Raw genomic sequence first — 14,794 nt, 5'->3', positions numbered from 1 at the left:
ACATATTTTTTTTAATTTAAAATTGTCTAAAATTAAACTCTAGTTCTTTTAGACCCAATTTTAAATAATTAAGTTAAATTTTAAAGTCGTTTACCACCTCTACGCGCGGGCTGGAGTATGTACTCGTGTATTGCACCCCGCCACTCAATACGGTAGGCTCTAAAAAAATACGGTGGTGATCAATATACGTCTGTCTCTACATGTCAAGGGTGTATTGGAAGATATTCACTAAATAAAGAAACAGGCTGCTAAAAATTAATGATTTTTTTTTTGAAAGGCGAAGCCATGGTCATTACTCATGAGTGGCGGAGCAAATTTGGATGGCAGGCGCCATTGATTTTGAGGCAGAGCAGAGACGAGTGACGACAGTTTACATTTCAATCGATTTTTTGTGCTGCTTCTAATTCTAAAAATTAACTGAAATTGATTTTTCTCATCACTCAAATTTCCTTCATGGAATGGAATACTACTACGGCAGGACTTGATGATGGGAACACTTGAAGATGCTCTAAGGCTCAGAAGAAGATAGGGCCCTGAAAGATGCCGCTGACCCAGAACGGCCCATTCTTGTTTGGGTTGTGGCCCAAGGCCGCCGCCTCCCCTCATCTCCCCACACCACGCCCTGATCGGCGATCCCAGTTCGCACCGCCAGTCCGCCATGGCGAAACCCTCCGCCGGCCTGCACACCCCGCGCCCCTCCGCGCTCCGCTCCTCCTCCTCCTGCCCCGCCACCCGCAGCTCCGTGGGCTCTACCTCCTCCTCGTCGGCCGCCGCCGCCGCATCGAAGCTCCCCCTCCCCGCCGCCCCTACCCGCGACTTCGTCTCCAATGCCAAGGTAACCTCCCACGCGACCAGCAAGCTCTGCGCGCACCTCCTTCTTAGCATTCGCCTTTACTTCGTGCTGATCAGGTGGTGGCCAAGTGCCTGGCCTACGACGACGAAGGCATCACCATCGCTGCCGCCGCCACGCTGTCTCCGGATTCCGCGACAGTGGGGGACCTCGCCGCACAGGAGGACGACCTGGGGCCGCTCCTCGATCTGCCGGACCCCGACGCCTCCGCTGCTCCTGATGATGCGCTGACAGCTTCCGCCGACTCCGGTATCACCGAGGTTGGTGGGAATCGCAACTTGTTCAATTCGAATTGCTTCGACATTGGTTAGCGCTGCGAATTCTGGACTCGGGTCCGTGTTTTGCGTTGTTATACCGATGTTGTTATGAACTAGTTGCATTTGAGTTCCCTCACGAGTTTCCGCGTTCGAAATTTGAAACTCGTTCTGATCATTTTGGGAAGCCGACTCGTTCTGCTCGCATCGCTTGGATTCAAAATTTTTGTCCGTGCTGGGGTTTTGAATTTCTCGAGGGGGATTGGGATTTTTATTGGAGGCTTTCCGTTTGAATCCAAGCGCCCTCACCCATTCGAATTTCTCCTGCTCCTCCAGTTAGAAATTTGGGAAGCCGACCTGGAAACTTGGGTTTCCATTTTGATTTCAGAGCGCTCTGGTGTTTCGGTTTCCTGAGTTGGCGCCCGAATTTCGGTCAATTGGATTCGGTTGGACCTCTTATCAGCTACTTAATCCTCTCCTTGGTTTGAGTTTGTTCTCGGGTTTTGCCGTTTGAATTCTGAATTTCGTGCCTCTATAATAATAATATTCTGAATTTCAGTCGTTCGCGCTGGGGTTTTGAATTCGGAGGGTTTCCGTTGGAGTTGAGGCGTCCGCAACCCACCCATTCGAATTCCTGTTGCATCTCAGTTTTGCGTTCGAAATTTAGGACGCGATTCCCTGTGAAATTCGGTTTTCCATTTTTCAGTCGCTCCAATGATGGCGAATAGTAAGTTCTGTTGGGTCTTATTAATTGCCCCCTCGATTTGAAATTTGAACATGCCGAATGCGCAGAAACAAGAAAACTCTTGTGTTTTTGCCCGTTTGTGTGTGGTGGTTCGAAATTGAAAGATCCTGAAGGCTGTGGCTTCACTGTTGCACAGGTGCCAGCGCTCGCGGGCTCGGCGCCGCTCCCGGTGGAGATCCGCGTCGTTCTGGCCGAGCTGCACGGCGCCAGTGGCCTCAGCCCGCGCTCCAAGCGCCTCCTCGCCGCGCTCACCGAGGCCGCCGCCTTCGAGCTCGCCCCCTCGGCCACCGCCCATCGCCTTCGCCGCGCCGCCTTCTGGGGCAAGGTGCGCGTGGCGGTCCTCGCCGGGACACTCGCAGCCGTGGTCGCCGTCGACATGGCGCTCGCCGCCTACCTCTACGCGCGCCGCGCCAACGACCGGTACCACGTCCTGCCCCCCACCTGATCCTGATCCTGATCCTGATTGACGGTGGCGCCTGATCGTGCGGCCAAATTAGCTGCTGCTTCTGTCACGTTTGCCCTGCCGTGTCTGTGTTGTTCTGAATTATATATTCCTGTCCTGCACCAGGACCAAATCACACACGTACGCTCTAGATCTGCGCGTTCATGTTTTCTCCGTCATGCAACTGACATGGGATTTGAAGCTGCACACAAGCAGTTGCTACAAGCTTTCACTTTTGAAAACAAAAAATATTCAGCGGTTACAATACATACAATTACACCTTTACTGCACAAGCAAAGCCACATACAATTGCACGCACGTTTTCAGCAAATAATACACACAGCAGAACAATAGCCGAGATGCCGAAAACATATACGTACAATTTTACACGAAAACAAGCCAAAAACTGCAACTAAACAACTGGGCACCGTATACGCGTTCTGTTCTGCTCATGCCATGCCAAGGAGAACCGAAAATTGATTCAGGATCTCACACTTCAGAACGTACAAAACAACACGACTGAACTGTATGAAAATACACTTGGATCGGTGACTGGCTGCAATGTCCTCACACTTGAGAATTTCCTCTCTTGAGCCTCCTTGTGGATGGCTGCAATCTGGTTCCTCATCTTCTCTGCGTACTCCGCCTTCTTCTTTTCCAGCTTCTCCTGAAACGGGCATATGTATGGATATATTATTCAGTCACAAGTAGACTAGACACTTTTGGTCAGAGTTTCAGAACTAGTTAAAAATTGCATCTTCGGTGATAATCAACCAGCTTGGTAAGCATAACTGATGATATGCGAGCAGCATCTCACGACGGGTAAAGTGGTCTTATGATTCTGCGGGAAGATATTCAGACCTCTCGGGTTCGAAGCTTTGCTTCCGCAGCAGCCTTCTTTGTGTTCTCCCACGACATGATGGACGACATCTTCTTCTGAGCCCTACGTGGAAATTGCGAGCAAAAAACATCACATCCTACTATATATAGTTGTTCCAAGCACAGTGGCATAGCTCATCAGCTGAGCATGGCTACTACTCACTTGTTCTCAGCTTTGCTGCTAACCTCCTCCCTCCTCCTGCTGCTGCGCCTTTTAGAAGCTTGCAGAAGCTGCTCCTGCGTAGTAGTAGTAGTAGAGCTTACGCGTTACACTAATCAAAGACATCTTTTGGAAAGAGAGCAAAAGAAAGAAATGCTGCTTTTGGCCCGCTGTCTCGGGGACTAAACGCGGCAGGTGCAGACTTAAGTATGCTGCTTAATCTCCTTGGTGGAGAGAGGAGAATGATGGCTGCCACGTCGTCACCGGCCATGCGCCACGCGTCCGCATGATTCGCCTACATGGATGTCGGCCGCGTCCCCAGATCCCGAGCAGTTGTGATGTTCGGCATAACTACGATGGGCCTTCATCCTCCACCTGACTGATGGGCCGCGTGTAATAGCTGGGCCTCGAGATCTCCAACGCTTGTAAGCCCAAGGGCCGGCCTGTTTTCTGACAATACGGATCGAAGCCCAGCAACGACGGTCCACGGGAGCGTAAGGAGAAGCAGGTGATTGGCTAGGGTTTGGTCGCTTCTCCTGCTTTGCCGCCGCTGTCCTCTCTTCTCTTGGCGAGTCGGCGGCGAGGGAAGGAATTGAAGATGTCCAAGAAGAACAATCTCGCCAAGAGGAAGAAGCAGTACGAATTCGACCTCAAGAGTACGATCTCGCCTCTCTTTCTCTTGTTTCCACTCTTCTGGCGGAGCACTTGTTCTGATTTGGTGCTTCGGCTGTGGTCGTGATGTGCAGGGGAGAAAGAGGCCAAGGAGAAGCAGGCCAAGAAGCTGCAAGCCAAGAAATCCAAGATGAAGGTACCAATCCCGCTGCTATGCGGCCTTCCAATTTCGCTCTTTAAGCAAGTTGTTCCTGCGGTGTGTTCGCTGACAAGTTCCAGGATTACTGATTGTTGACTAGTAAATGTAGATTACTCATTATTTACATCACCAGATGCCTCTGTTTGTCAAACTTGCACCTGGCGTTTCACTATGTTATGTCCAGGAGTTCGATTTTCCAGTTATTTTGCCTTGCTCCTTCCTTGGACCAGTAAGCTTGTTTACAACGAGATATATAATTACTAGAGGTACAAAAGAAAGAATATTCTCAAAAGGAGGCTAAGCTAGTCTAGTTGTCTGATTTTGCTTCAAACTGACCATGATCATGAGCATTTGGGTCTCAGTGCTCCAGCTATAGCCTATAGGTGCATCTCACAAACTAAACACGCAACAGCAGGTGTGTGAAATGATACATGTGGACCTTGGCTATTCCTTTCTTATGAGATTCTTGGAAACATTTACAGATTATACCACTGTCTTTCCCAAGCCATTTCCCTTATTCTCAAATCTGAATGTATAGATGAGCAATTTTTTTTCCCTTCCTGGATCCATCACTAAGGAAACATGTTTTTACACCACAACTTATCCAAAGAAACAGGCATCCTGGCATTTTCTCAAAATACCTGAGAATTTACTTTTGGTGTTTTATTAAGAATATCTTCACTGGTCACCGGGCATGCTTTGGAATTACATACATGTGCTGTCATCATGAACTAGGTTTCATTTATGATTTATCTGTTATTTATATTGGTAGGCCTGGTTTTACTGCCATGAATAGTTCAGTAGTACTAGGAACTGATAATATGTTTTTAAGTGGATGATAACAACCTTTACTCCTAAGTTCTTTCTAGGTGTTACCTTGTTTGTGCTATTCAGCATTATTTCCACATTTTTCCATCTGAAGTTTGCATGTTAACAATTTAAAAATCTTGTTGCTAAGTTCTTTGTGCTGGCTATATGATTCTTATGCATTCTGGCTGCTTGGTTTTCTTTGGTCCATGTATGCCGTCTGATATGTTACAACCAGGTTGCTCGTGCTAATTTAATAGCTCCAGAGAAACATTGCCGATCTGCTGTCTTCTAAAACCATAGCTGTAATTCTTGAGTAGCACCCTGTGACAATCTATCATCGAAGTTCAAATTTATGCCCCACAAGCTCCTCGAATTTCACTGTGCTTGCTTCGAATTGTACTGCTGCTTATTTTAAGATCTGGAGTCCTGGACTACCCAGGATATGTGTTAACGCTGTTCTTTACTCTTTATTTGTTCAGATAGATGGTGGTGAGAACAAAAGAAAGGGTAGTCAATTTAAGGTTGGCAAGAAAAAGGTGAAGACGAAACTTTCAGCCTTAACGAAAGCCAAAGCTGAACAAGCCATGGAGGTGGACAAGTGATTGCAGAGCTTTGCTTCATATAATATGCATTACACAGGCTAAAGTGCTGAGCCGATGCTGAATTTCCGAAGCGGAGTGATGGGACCAGATCGAAACCATGTACCGTTTTGCCTTTTTGTTGCTGCTTCGTGGACTCATGAACTGGTAGACTAGGTGTAGAGTATAAATGTGTCTTTTTTGTCAAAAGAATTAATTAGCCTGGATCTCTGATCTCGATGCTCTTTCATGTGCCAATCTTCAGTCACTGCGTTGGGCTGGTGGTTTACCCTCCAGCGCTACAGTATTTCCCTCTCACATCTTTCCAGCTCTAACCTCCAACCACCAGCCAGGTAACAGTATTTTTCTCTCACAGCACTCCAGCCTTTAGCTCCAGCTTGCCGAACGCAGTGAGTATTGTGCTGTTGTGTGGCCACTGTGAATCATTCCGTACTTTCCTTGCCTGCATAGCAACTCAATGTTGACAAATGATGCTTGATCCTTTTTCCTCCCATCAGTTTTGTTTCCTTAGTGTTTTCAGACTACTTTTTTTTTTAAAAAAAAGTGTTTTCAGACTGAAAAAATTCTTGTGTAGATTGCTACCCATTGTTTGTGGTATACGGTATGCGTGTGGTATCGCACGCCTGCAGTTTGTCCTGTTGCTGGAGTATTTTTTTTTGGAAGTGTTGCTGGAGTATTTGGTTGCCAGCAGTTGTTTAACATTACTCCTCGGAACTATCGACGAGGTGTCGAAAGCGGCCCGGCACATGGTCATGGTCAGCTTCAAGCTGTACTCCATTGGATGCGAGTACAAGCCAAGTACTACGTGATGCTCATGTCATCACTTCCCTTGCTTGGGTCCATTTGCGTCGGCTTTGGTCTTGTTCTTCTTCTTCCCAGGAAAACGGCTTTGGTCTTCTTCTTCTTCCCAGGGAAATCATTTGTGAGAATGGAGTTAGGGTACCTTCGGCCGTGTTGAATTTTGGTTCCAAATCTATAGGGAAAAATATCTAATAATCTGCCTGAACAAGTGCTAGCAAATATCGCTTTTTGATGGTAATAGCCTGCTCATCTATATCTGGCTTCACACCCCAATTATTACTGTCATCCTAGCTTACGCGTCAACGAACGATGTGTCTCTGTCGCCGTACCCGGTCAAGGGTAGGATAGGATCCTCTGTGATGGCTGTTCGATGGTACTCATTCTGTTCTATTTTCTTTGCAGCACTACAGTGCAGCCCATAGTCACCGTTAATCTTGGCCTGCATTTTATTTTAACATATAAAAATGAAAATAGCTTTACTTTATTTTAACAAAAGTAAAGTTGTTGGATAAAACATACATTTTATCAGTTTTCAATATGATTCTAGAATACTCTTAAATCTACGTTTGGTCAGAACAAGAACCATGAAGATACTGGCAAGTTGCAGCCTGTTGCATTTTGACCACTCAAACTTACAATTAGCGTCAGTCGCCCCACTCTCGCCAACATACCGAGGTGAGTAGAAATGCGCCGTTCTCATGTCACAGAAAATCCTTCTCTCTCCTCCCCAACTCTCTCTCTCTCTCTCTCCTCCAACACATACACCATACATGCTCGCTCTTCCTCTTCTTGGGTTCGTCCCCTCTGATCTCTCCCTCACCCTCCCACCATCTCTAGGGTTTTAGCACCCCATTTCCCCATCGCCATTTCCGATTGGATCGCTCCCTCCTCGCCCGCCGCCAGGCAGATCCCGCCGCGAGCCACCTACCCTCCGGCGCCGCCACCTTCGTCTCAGAGGTCTCCGCCCAAAGCTCGCACAAGTCCCCTCCTTTCGCCCATTTGTTGCAAAGATCGGAATTTTTTTTCTTCATCATCCATTTCTTGCGTTTCATTCCTTCCGTTCCCGGAAATTTCACCGCTTCCTTGAGATCTCGCTTTCGTCGATCTGATCTTGCCGCGTCTCGCGAGAAGCATAGCAGTTTTGTGCGAGAGTTCGGGGAGAAGATCCCCAGAGTTGAGATTCTTGCGCCCATTTGCTCGCTCCAATACCTTTCAGAAGCATCTGATCTCGAATAGTGAAAGAAAGTAGCCACCTTTGTGTCGTTTCTTGCAACTAGGCTTGGCCCCTGCGTATTGGTGGTGGCTTGGCGCTGAGGGGGAGCTCTGCGGCGCTGCCCATTCCTATGAATGGACGGGAGGGAGTCCACAGTGGCGTCCGGCCCCAACTTCTCGTTCTACGCGCAGCACCGGGGCATCGGGGCTCCGGGAGTCCCCAGCCACTCGCCGGGGCTCCACGGCCCGCCGCCCGGCGGATACCGGCAGCATCTTGATGCAGTCTCTGCGGGGTACGCATTCCAGACCCCGCACGTCGGTGGCCCCCACATTGGGCAGGGGTACCACCATGTTGAGGCCTCACCTCCTGTGGCACAGCACAGCGCCGGTGGCGGCGCTAGCTCCGGTGGTGCTATGGACATTGGCATGGGTGTGGCCGTGAGTGCTGAGGCTAAGGGGGATCAGGGGAGTGTGGCTGGCCAGGATGAGCAGGTGAAGAAGAAGCGTGGGAGACCAAGGAAATATAAGCCTGATGGGGCGGTGACTCTTGGGTTATCACCCTCTTCATCATCAACGCCTCACTCATCGAACTCGGGGATGGGAACCATGGTCAGCACACCAGGTTCAGGATTTGGATCAGGGGGTTCAGGCTCTGGTGCTCCATCAGAGAAACGTGGCAGGGGACGGCCTCCTGGCTCTGGGAAGATGCAACAGTTGGCTTCGCTTGGTGAGTTCCAGCTGCCTTGCGTTTTCACTTACATATCCTGTACTTTATCATAATTGATTCATCAAGTGATATTGTGCTTCCATATAGTTATGTAATATATCTGTGCACTTAAAAGAAATGTTTTAGGCAATTATGTGTAGGGTTCAATCTCTGTAACAGCGTAACTTTGTGATGCCGTGAACTTCTTGCATGATAGCATTGCTTGTTGGGTATGAATATGCTCTAGCCGCCTACCGTGTTATGTTCAACTTTCCTTGAATCCATCCACACTGCATATTGTGCTATTAAGAGAACCTGGGGACTTCACCTATACATTTTATTGAGTATCTGGATCAACTCTGAACAATGTGCTCCGTTATACCTGTGCTCCTAGTGTGTTTTTTTTTTCATTAGATCCCACGACTTTGTCATTCCCATCATTTATAGGTCGTTACACACATATTGTGCTCTACTCCTGTGGAATGTATTTTCATCATGGCAATACGAATCCCTCACATTTTGATTCCAGCCTTATGGGTGTGTTTCTATCGCATGATCTCTTCAGGATGTTATTTTGAATTTGAGTGGGTATTGACATTTCTTCTAATTGTCTTCTGTTTTTTTCCTTACTAAAGTGGGATTATGAATAAATTGGAGGTTCTTGAATTGACTGGTGGCTCAGTTATGTTAAGCAAGCCCTATATCTCTTTTGCTTCCTGGACTGTTCCCACGACAAAAATGAAAGAAGTGGACCCATTGCCTAACTTTTTTTTTTTGCATCCTCTTGCTTTGTATAGGGAGGCATTTTGCCTACTTTATATGCATGAACTGATGGGTTCATTATTGTTGTTATCTGATGAAATTCTATTGTGTCTTATTCAGGAAAGTGGTTTCTTGGCTCTGTTGGAACAGGTTTTACTCCTCATGTGATAATTATTCAACCAGGAGAGGTAAGTTAGAATGATAGCTAACTGATGATTATTCTTTCCAAAAGTGGCTATGTTGCTCCCTCTGTTGATTTATGTATTGTTGCTCACTGCTCAGTGGGACCTCTTTCCTTAGTGCCACGAGTGATGCTTGTTTGCATGTGATGCGGATTACCTTCATAGTATTTTTTTTTTTGGTTTACCCAGTGTGCATATCCGATCAATTCCGTGTTGTAATAATAGTAATCTTATAGATGAAGTGTCTGAATAAGCAATGCCCCCATGAACCTATAGGTACTTTAGCAAACTCTTTTCTGGTGGCCAATACAGTTTGTTGTGTTTAAATTCGCTGGTGGCATTTAGTAGCTTCTGTTACCGCTATCCATTAAGCTCAGCTATTTTGCTAGCTGTCAAATGAGTGATTTATCATTGATACATAAATAAATTGGAACATGGGATGGTCGCAACTGGATTGGCATCATTGTTACACTGTGCAAGTTAACTTTTTCTATATACGTACTTGCTGATGATGCATTACTAGAATTGTGCCCTCAAGAGCTACTTGATGTGACACTACAATTTTATTTCGTACTTAGGTTTTATTATCTATTTATATTGGCAGTTAATACTCCTGGTGACTTAATTCAAGAAAAACATCTATCCTTGCAAACTGATGGATTATGCTTTTATTTTCAAAAAACAAAAATCTTTTGCGCTTTCAAGGTTCTGCTCCAAGCTTGCTTGTCAAACTCAAATTGAAAGGGAAGTTCGTCTTTCTAGGTTATCTACTTGAGAATATTTTTTCACATTGATTTTTATGCGGCCTGGTTGCTACAGTGTCACTGGTTAACTTTGGTAAATTCCAACCTTGGGGGTGCCAACTTCTCTAGAAAAATTAGAACTTGATGCTATTTTGTCCGTTTCAGGAATAAATAGTTTGTTCTTGTTATTGTATTGAATAGTCCGATTATAGCCATCTCATCTCTGCAGGATGTTGCTGCTAGGATAATGGCGTTTTCACAACAAGGCCCAAGGGCAGTGTGCATCATTTCAGCTACTGGAGCTGTTTCTACGGCAACCCTTCACCAGGATTCAGACTCTGGTGGTGTGGTTACATATGAGGTATGTTGCTTTTAGTTATCATTTGTGACAAACTACTGCATGTATGTGTTTTGCTCTTCTCTTGTTTTACATTTGAATATAAATTTTTGCTCACTGTGCAAATTAGACCAAGTATTTGCTGCTGGTATTGCCTGCATAGCCATATTGCTTGCATGTCAGATCTAAAGCTATTGCTTTGGAAGGAAAAGAATCATAAAATGGAGCATTGGTTTGCATGCTTTTGCTCTAATTTTTCTTTCCTATGCTGAGAACGTCTGAGCATTTTTGAGTTTGCAGTGCAGGACATACTTCATAAGATACTTTCTTTTTCAGTACAACTGTTCGCTTACAATGTGATCCTGAGAAACATCATTTGGTTCTCATTTAATTTATGCCTTTATGGTTTATTATTGATTTGGCAGGGTCGATTTGAGATCCTATGCCTTTCTGGGTCATACTTGGTGCTAGATGATGGTGGCACACGGACCCGAAGCGGAGGGCTTTGCATAGCTTTGTGTGGTCCCGACCACAGGGTTATCGGCGGCAGTGTAGGTGGAGTCCTGACAGCAGCTGGAACAGTTCAGGTGATTTCTGGGGTTTCGTGTCATAAAATTGTGTGTGCGTGCGCGGCGTGTGTGTATGCGTGTGTGTCCCATACCAGTTTCATGCCTTGTGCTATGAGTTTGTCTTGCTCTTATTGGTTTTGCATTGGCATAGGTGATCGTGGGGAGCTTCATGTATGGCGGTTCGAAGAAAAACAAAGGTAAAGCCGAGGCAGACATGGAGCAGGAGGAGGCGAATGCTGGTGAGGAAGAGGCGGCCCCCGCAATGGTGCTGCAGCAGGAGCACAACATGCCTCCTCACGTGATGAGCGGATGGCCTCCGGGCATGATGAGGGAGATGGACTCGCGAGCCTCAAACATCGATATCAACTCGATCCGCGAGTAGGGGGAGTAGGCCAGGCTCTCTGACATTATTGAAGGTAAGAAAAGAAACCATCCTCAGCAGTGGCTGAGCTAGAGGACACAGGCACAGCATGCATGCATGCGCTAACCTCCCCGTAGGTGCGAGAAGAGTTGTTGTGGTTGCTGTGTTAAGTAGGAACCCTGCGTGTGTCGTATCGTATCATGTCATATAATTAAGAGTTTATGGTGTTGTACTTGGATGCTGTTGTATGAGATAATGAGATATGCTTTTGCTACCAACCAGCCGTACGTATTCTAATGTATGTATGCCATGGTAGAATGAAGAAGGCTGAATCTTGAGGTGGTGGTTTCGTTGCTATTGCTGCTGCTACTATGGATGCATGAACAAATGTGCACGAGAATCATGTATTCATGTTTGGTGTGGGCACAAAGATTAAGATTTGGTCTGGTCTGATGTGTGTAAAAGAGATCACGCAGCAACGACTGAGAAAGAATGTGGTCGTCAAGCAAAAAGGAAAAGGAGGAACATGATGCGAGTTTGTATGCCCTCCTGGCCTGCTGCGCATTAGCGAGCATCTCTAATCTCTACTAGTCTCCTAATAATCTTTTTCCAATAACTGGTATTGGTAGATGTCCCAATAGTGGTTTTAGAATTATTGGGGGAGTTGTTTTTGCAGTCTCTCAATAATCTTCTCCCAATCTAACTATTTTATTGGGAGAGTCACAATTTTCCCTTTATTTAGGGAGAGATGACATGAATTATTGGGATGTCCCAATAACTATTGGGTATAAGGGAAGGTTTTGGGAGACTGCTGGAGCACTTGTTTCCTATCTACTCTCCTAATACGGTAGTTGGATTGGAGATTGAGAGACTGGTGGAGATACTCGGTATGGTTTTGCTGCAGAAAAATAAAGAGTGGAGAGGAACAAGGAATGTGGTAAGAAACGGGCTACCATTAGCCTGCAGTAGCAAGTGATAGGCAGGAAAAAGTAGCGTTTGTATAGCATAGGCGTCGGCGAGGTCTGTGGTACGGTGTTGAACGGAATTTCTACTTTGCAAGGGGCAAAAGTGTGTGTGCATGCTGATGCTGGCTGGTGATCTGCACTTTGACATTGACGATTCTCTCCGCTCCATTATAGTGCAAACTATAGTAGATAGTAGATTCATGGATGGATCATTGGTTGACAACGTACGACAGACCGACGACATGTCCATCCCTTGGATTGATACTCACTCGTAGCAGGCAACTCCCTGCTGCATTGCATGCATACCTCTTTTCTTTTCTTTCCTTTAATTTGTTCAGATTCAGATACATCCATCCGGTGATGGTAAAGTCGTTGTGGTTCCTAGTAGGTCATGATGGACATTGCTGAGGATTGGAGGAAGATGCTGCGGCATGGCCTCCCAATGCAAGTCCCAGCGCCGCCGCCCTTGCTCGACACACAGGGCCAGCACGGACGGAGGGAATCTTGACACTATTGTTATAATTCCAAGCACTGCAGGCAGCTTCAACGACTCCATAGCTCAGTGGTAGAGCAATTGACTGCACATCAATAGGTCTCCGGTTCGAACCCGGATGGGCCCTTCCTTCTTAGTGATTGTGCTTGTTAATTTTTACATATACATACATATACAGATGCATGTGTGGTGGTTTCACTTTCTAGAGAGCGAACTTTTTTTTCCGAAAGATCCTGGATCTTGAAGTGCAGCGTATATTAACAAGAAGAAGAGAATTGATCTAGTTTATAGGTAAATCGGATCTGAAAACTGTACACCACAACTACAACACCAACAACTATGGCAGATTGGATTAGGAGATCGATAGGTGCCGCAAACTGGTCGGTTAAATTGAAGAGAATTGATCTAGTTTATAGGTAAATCGGATTTGAAAACTATACACCACAACAACACCTACAACTATGGCAGATTGGATTAGGACATCGATAGGTGCCGCAAATTGGTCGGTTAAATTAGGGCATCAACAAGACTATGCCACTCAAACTCAACTGGTCAGATTGTGACATCGACGCGAGCCTCAAGGGAACTCCTTCTGGTCGGATTTAATCATCGACACGAGCATTCCTTACGCATCCATCGCCTCTAGCCAAGCTCAACGATCTGTAGCACAAGAAGCAGTCAGGTACGTCTAGCCACACCACCATGGTGCCACTGGCGTCCCTGCTTGGTTTCTGCCAGTCAAGCTACCAGGCATCATCAGCATTCATCGAAGCTCCGCCAGCCATACCACCATGATGCAACCAACGCCCCCTTTAGCTGGCTGGAGTAGGAATACACCATGACAGCGCTTTCAAGGAGGTAAACAGCACCCAAGGGCGTCGCCGTCATCTTGCCGGCAGATCCGCCCACAAGGATGAGCCTGCCACGTGCCGCCAAATCCTTTCCCCGCTTGCCGGATCCAGCAAAAGGTCGCCCAGATCTAGCCTCAACAGCACCTAGGACACTGCTCCTAAGCCACCGATACAATCTTCACAGGTCGGTTCCCCCCTACGGGAGAAATAGGGAGGGAGGAAGAACCCAGCCGTCTCCATCCTCGCTCTCCTGCGAACTCCCGGCCTCGAGCTTCGGTGGCGGCTGGGCCGAGGAGGCATGAGGGAGGTCCTGCCGCGTCGGCGGACGGGGTGCCATCCGTGTCACCCCAAGGGGAGAGCGAGCTAGCTAGCATCTAGGCAGCGATGAATCATATCGGCAAGAGCAGGTTTACTATAGATTCTTCGTATTAGGTTGAATACCCAAAATTTTAACAAAAATTTATATACATAGAATACAACACATATATAATTAGAAAATAAGCACCTCTAAAAGAATTTTTAAATCCTAGTCTCTAACTCTCTATATCCTTACATAGAGGGTCATCCTAAATATTACATCTACCTGTTTTATTGTGTCCTATGACAGTTTTCAGTTTTCTTATATGGATATCCTATATTATCGTGTTCCCACGATAATTTCTTTTGTACTGGATGTCTTATTGTTTGAACCTTAACATATTAAGAAACGTGACCCACGAATTCGAAGGATGAAGGTCTATTATCCGGTTTTAAAATGCCAAATATTTGGGATAGGGTGTGAATTTTTGTTTCACTGATTTGAGAAGAGAGAGAGATGTGATTTATAATGTTGCTACCTTGAGGGACTGATTTAGTGAATTTTTGGAGAGATATTTTCCATTAAAAATCCTAGCGGCAGCCGGTAGCTACCGGCATGGAGGGTGATGACTATCTGTGACGAGGCGTGAGCGGCCTGCGGCTCTAGGAACTGCGCAGCGCAGCGCAACGCACAACATGGATCAGAAAAATTCCGGCATGGAGGGTGATGACTATCTGTGACGAGGCGTGAGCGGCCTGCGGCTCTAGGAACTGCGCAGCGCAGCGCAACGCACAACATGGATCAGAAAAAATTTTCATCCTCTGGAAATGTTGAATACCCAAATTCTAAAGGGTCAGTTGGATCCATGCCACTCCAATTTCTTGAAATTGGATCTCATGTTGAAAATCATGCCATTGAGTGGCATGATTTTGAACGTGACACCCAATTTCACGGAGTTGTGGTG

The 14,794-nt window shown here is 46.4% G+C and overlaps 4 protein-coding genes and 1 non-coding gene across 5 annotated transcripts; 4 read left to right on the top strand and 1 right to left on the bottom strand.

The window, feature by feature from the left end:
* Window positions 1-555: 555 nt before the first annotated feature.
* On the top strand, window positions 556-2,442 carry LOC120657685. Its single transcript, XM_039936089.1, has 3 exons — window positions 556-835; window positions 910-1,110; window positions 1,986-2,442. The coding sequence occupies exons 1-3, from the start codon at window positions 659-661 to the stop codon at window positions 2,292-2,294; spliced, it is 687 nt and encodes a 228-aa protein (XP_039792023.1). The 5' UTR covers window positions 556-658; the 3' UTR covers window positions 2,295-2,442.
* Window positions 2,443-2,494: 52 nt separating this feature from the next.
* LOC120653783 (uncharacterized protein At3g61260-like) lies at window positions 2,495-3,434 on the bottom strand (the record flags this gene model as incomplete). Its single annotated transcript, XM_039931453.1, has 3 exons — window positions 2,495-2,958; window positions 3,153-3,234; window positions 3,334-3,434. Coding segments are annotated over 3 exons (354 nt in total), but the record flags the coding sequence as incomplete, so codon positions are not given.
* Window positions 3,435-3,799: 365 nt separating this feature from the next.
* LOC120657686 lies at window positions 3,800-5,793 on the top strand. The gene is made up of 3 exons (XM_039936090.1): window positions 3,800-3,986; window positions 4,077-4,138; window positions 5,431-5,793. Exons 1-3 carry the CDS (start codon window positions 3,929-3,931, stop codon window positions 5,551-5,553), a joined length of 243 nt encoding a protein of 80 aa, XP_039792024.1. The 5' UTR covers window positions 3,800-3,928; the 3' UTR covers window positions 5,554-5,793.
* Window positions 5,794-6,024: 231 nt separating this feature from the next.
* On the top strand, window positions 6,025-11,545 carry LOC120657684 (AT-hook motif nuclear-localized protein 9-like). Its single transcript, XM_039936088.1, has 5 exons — window positions 6,025-8,290; window positions 9,152-9,219; window positions 10,186-10,317; window positions 10,719-10,880; window positions 11,014-11,545. The coding sequence occupies exons 1-5, from the start codon at window positions 7,699-7,701 to the stop codon at window positions 11,242-11,244; spliced, it is 1,185 nt and encodes a 394-aa protein (XP_039792022.1). The 5' UTR covers window positions 6,025-7,698; the 3' UTR covers window positions 11,245-11,545.
* A 1,191-nt stretch (window positions 11,546-12,736) lies between these two features.
* TRNAC-GCA lies at window positions 12,737-12,808 on the top strand. The gene has a single exon. It is a non-coding gene; the product is annotated as a tRNA-Cys (tRNA).
* Window positions 12,809-14,794: the final 1,986 nt, after the last annotated feature.

The sequence above is a fragment of the Panicum virgatum genome, chromosome 1N, assembly GCF_016808335.1.
Source record: "Panicum virgatum strain AP13 chromosome 1N, P.virgatum_v5, whole genome shotgun sequence".
In the NCBI taxonomy this organism is placed as follows: domain Eukaryota; kingdom Viridiplantae; phylum Streptophyta; class Magnoliopsida; order Poales; family Poaceae; genus Panicum; species Panicum virgatum.
This window is presented reverse-complemented; position numbering and strand designations above follow the sequence as displayed.

Excerpts from the sequence above, each read along its gene's own strand:
- LOC120657685 (XM_039936089.1), top strand. The coding sequence starts at position 659 with ATGGCGAAACCCTCCGCCGGCCTGCACACCCCGCGCCCCTCCGCGCTC. Across the intron at positions 836-909 it reads ACTTCGTCTCCAATGCCAAG|GTGGTGGCCAAGTGCCTGGC; the intron begins GTAACCTCCCAC and ends CGTGCTGATCAG. Across the intron at positions 1,111-1,985 it reads CCGACTCCGGTATCACCGAG|GTGCCAGCGCTCGCGGGCTC; the intron begins GTTGGTGGGAAT and ends ACTGTTGCACAG.
- LOC120657686 (XM_039936090.1), top strand. The coding sequence starts at position 3,929 with ATGTCCAAGAAGAACAATCTCGCCAAGAGGAAGAAGCAGTACGAATTC. Across the intron at positions 3,987-4,076 it reads GTACGAATTCGACCTCAAGA|GGGAGAAAGAGGCCAAGGAG; the intron begins GTACGATCTCGC and ends CGTGATGTGCAG. Across the intron at positions 4,139-5,430 it reads CCAAGAAATCCAAGATGAAG|ATAGATGGTGGTGAGAACAA; the intron begins GTACCAATCCCG and ends TTATTTGTTCAG.
- LOC120657684 (XM_039936088.1), top strand. The coding sequence starts at position 7,699 with ATGGACGGGAGGGAGTCCACAGTGGCGTCCGGCCCCAACTTCTCGTTC. Across the intron at positions 8,291-9,151 it reads GCAACAGTTGGCTTCGCTTG|GAAAGTGGTTTCTTGGCTCT; the intron begins GTGAGTTCCAGC and ends TGTCTTATTCAG. Across the intron at positions 10,318-10,718 it reads GTGGTGTGGTTACATATGAG|GGTCGATTTGAGATCCTATG; the intron begins GTATGTTGCTTT and ends TTGATTTGGCAG.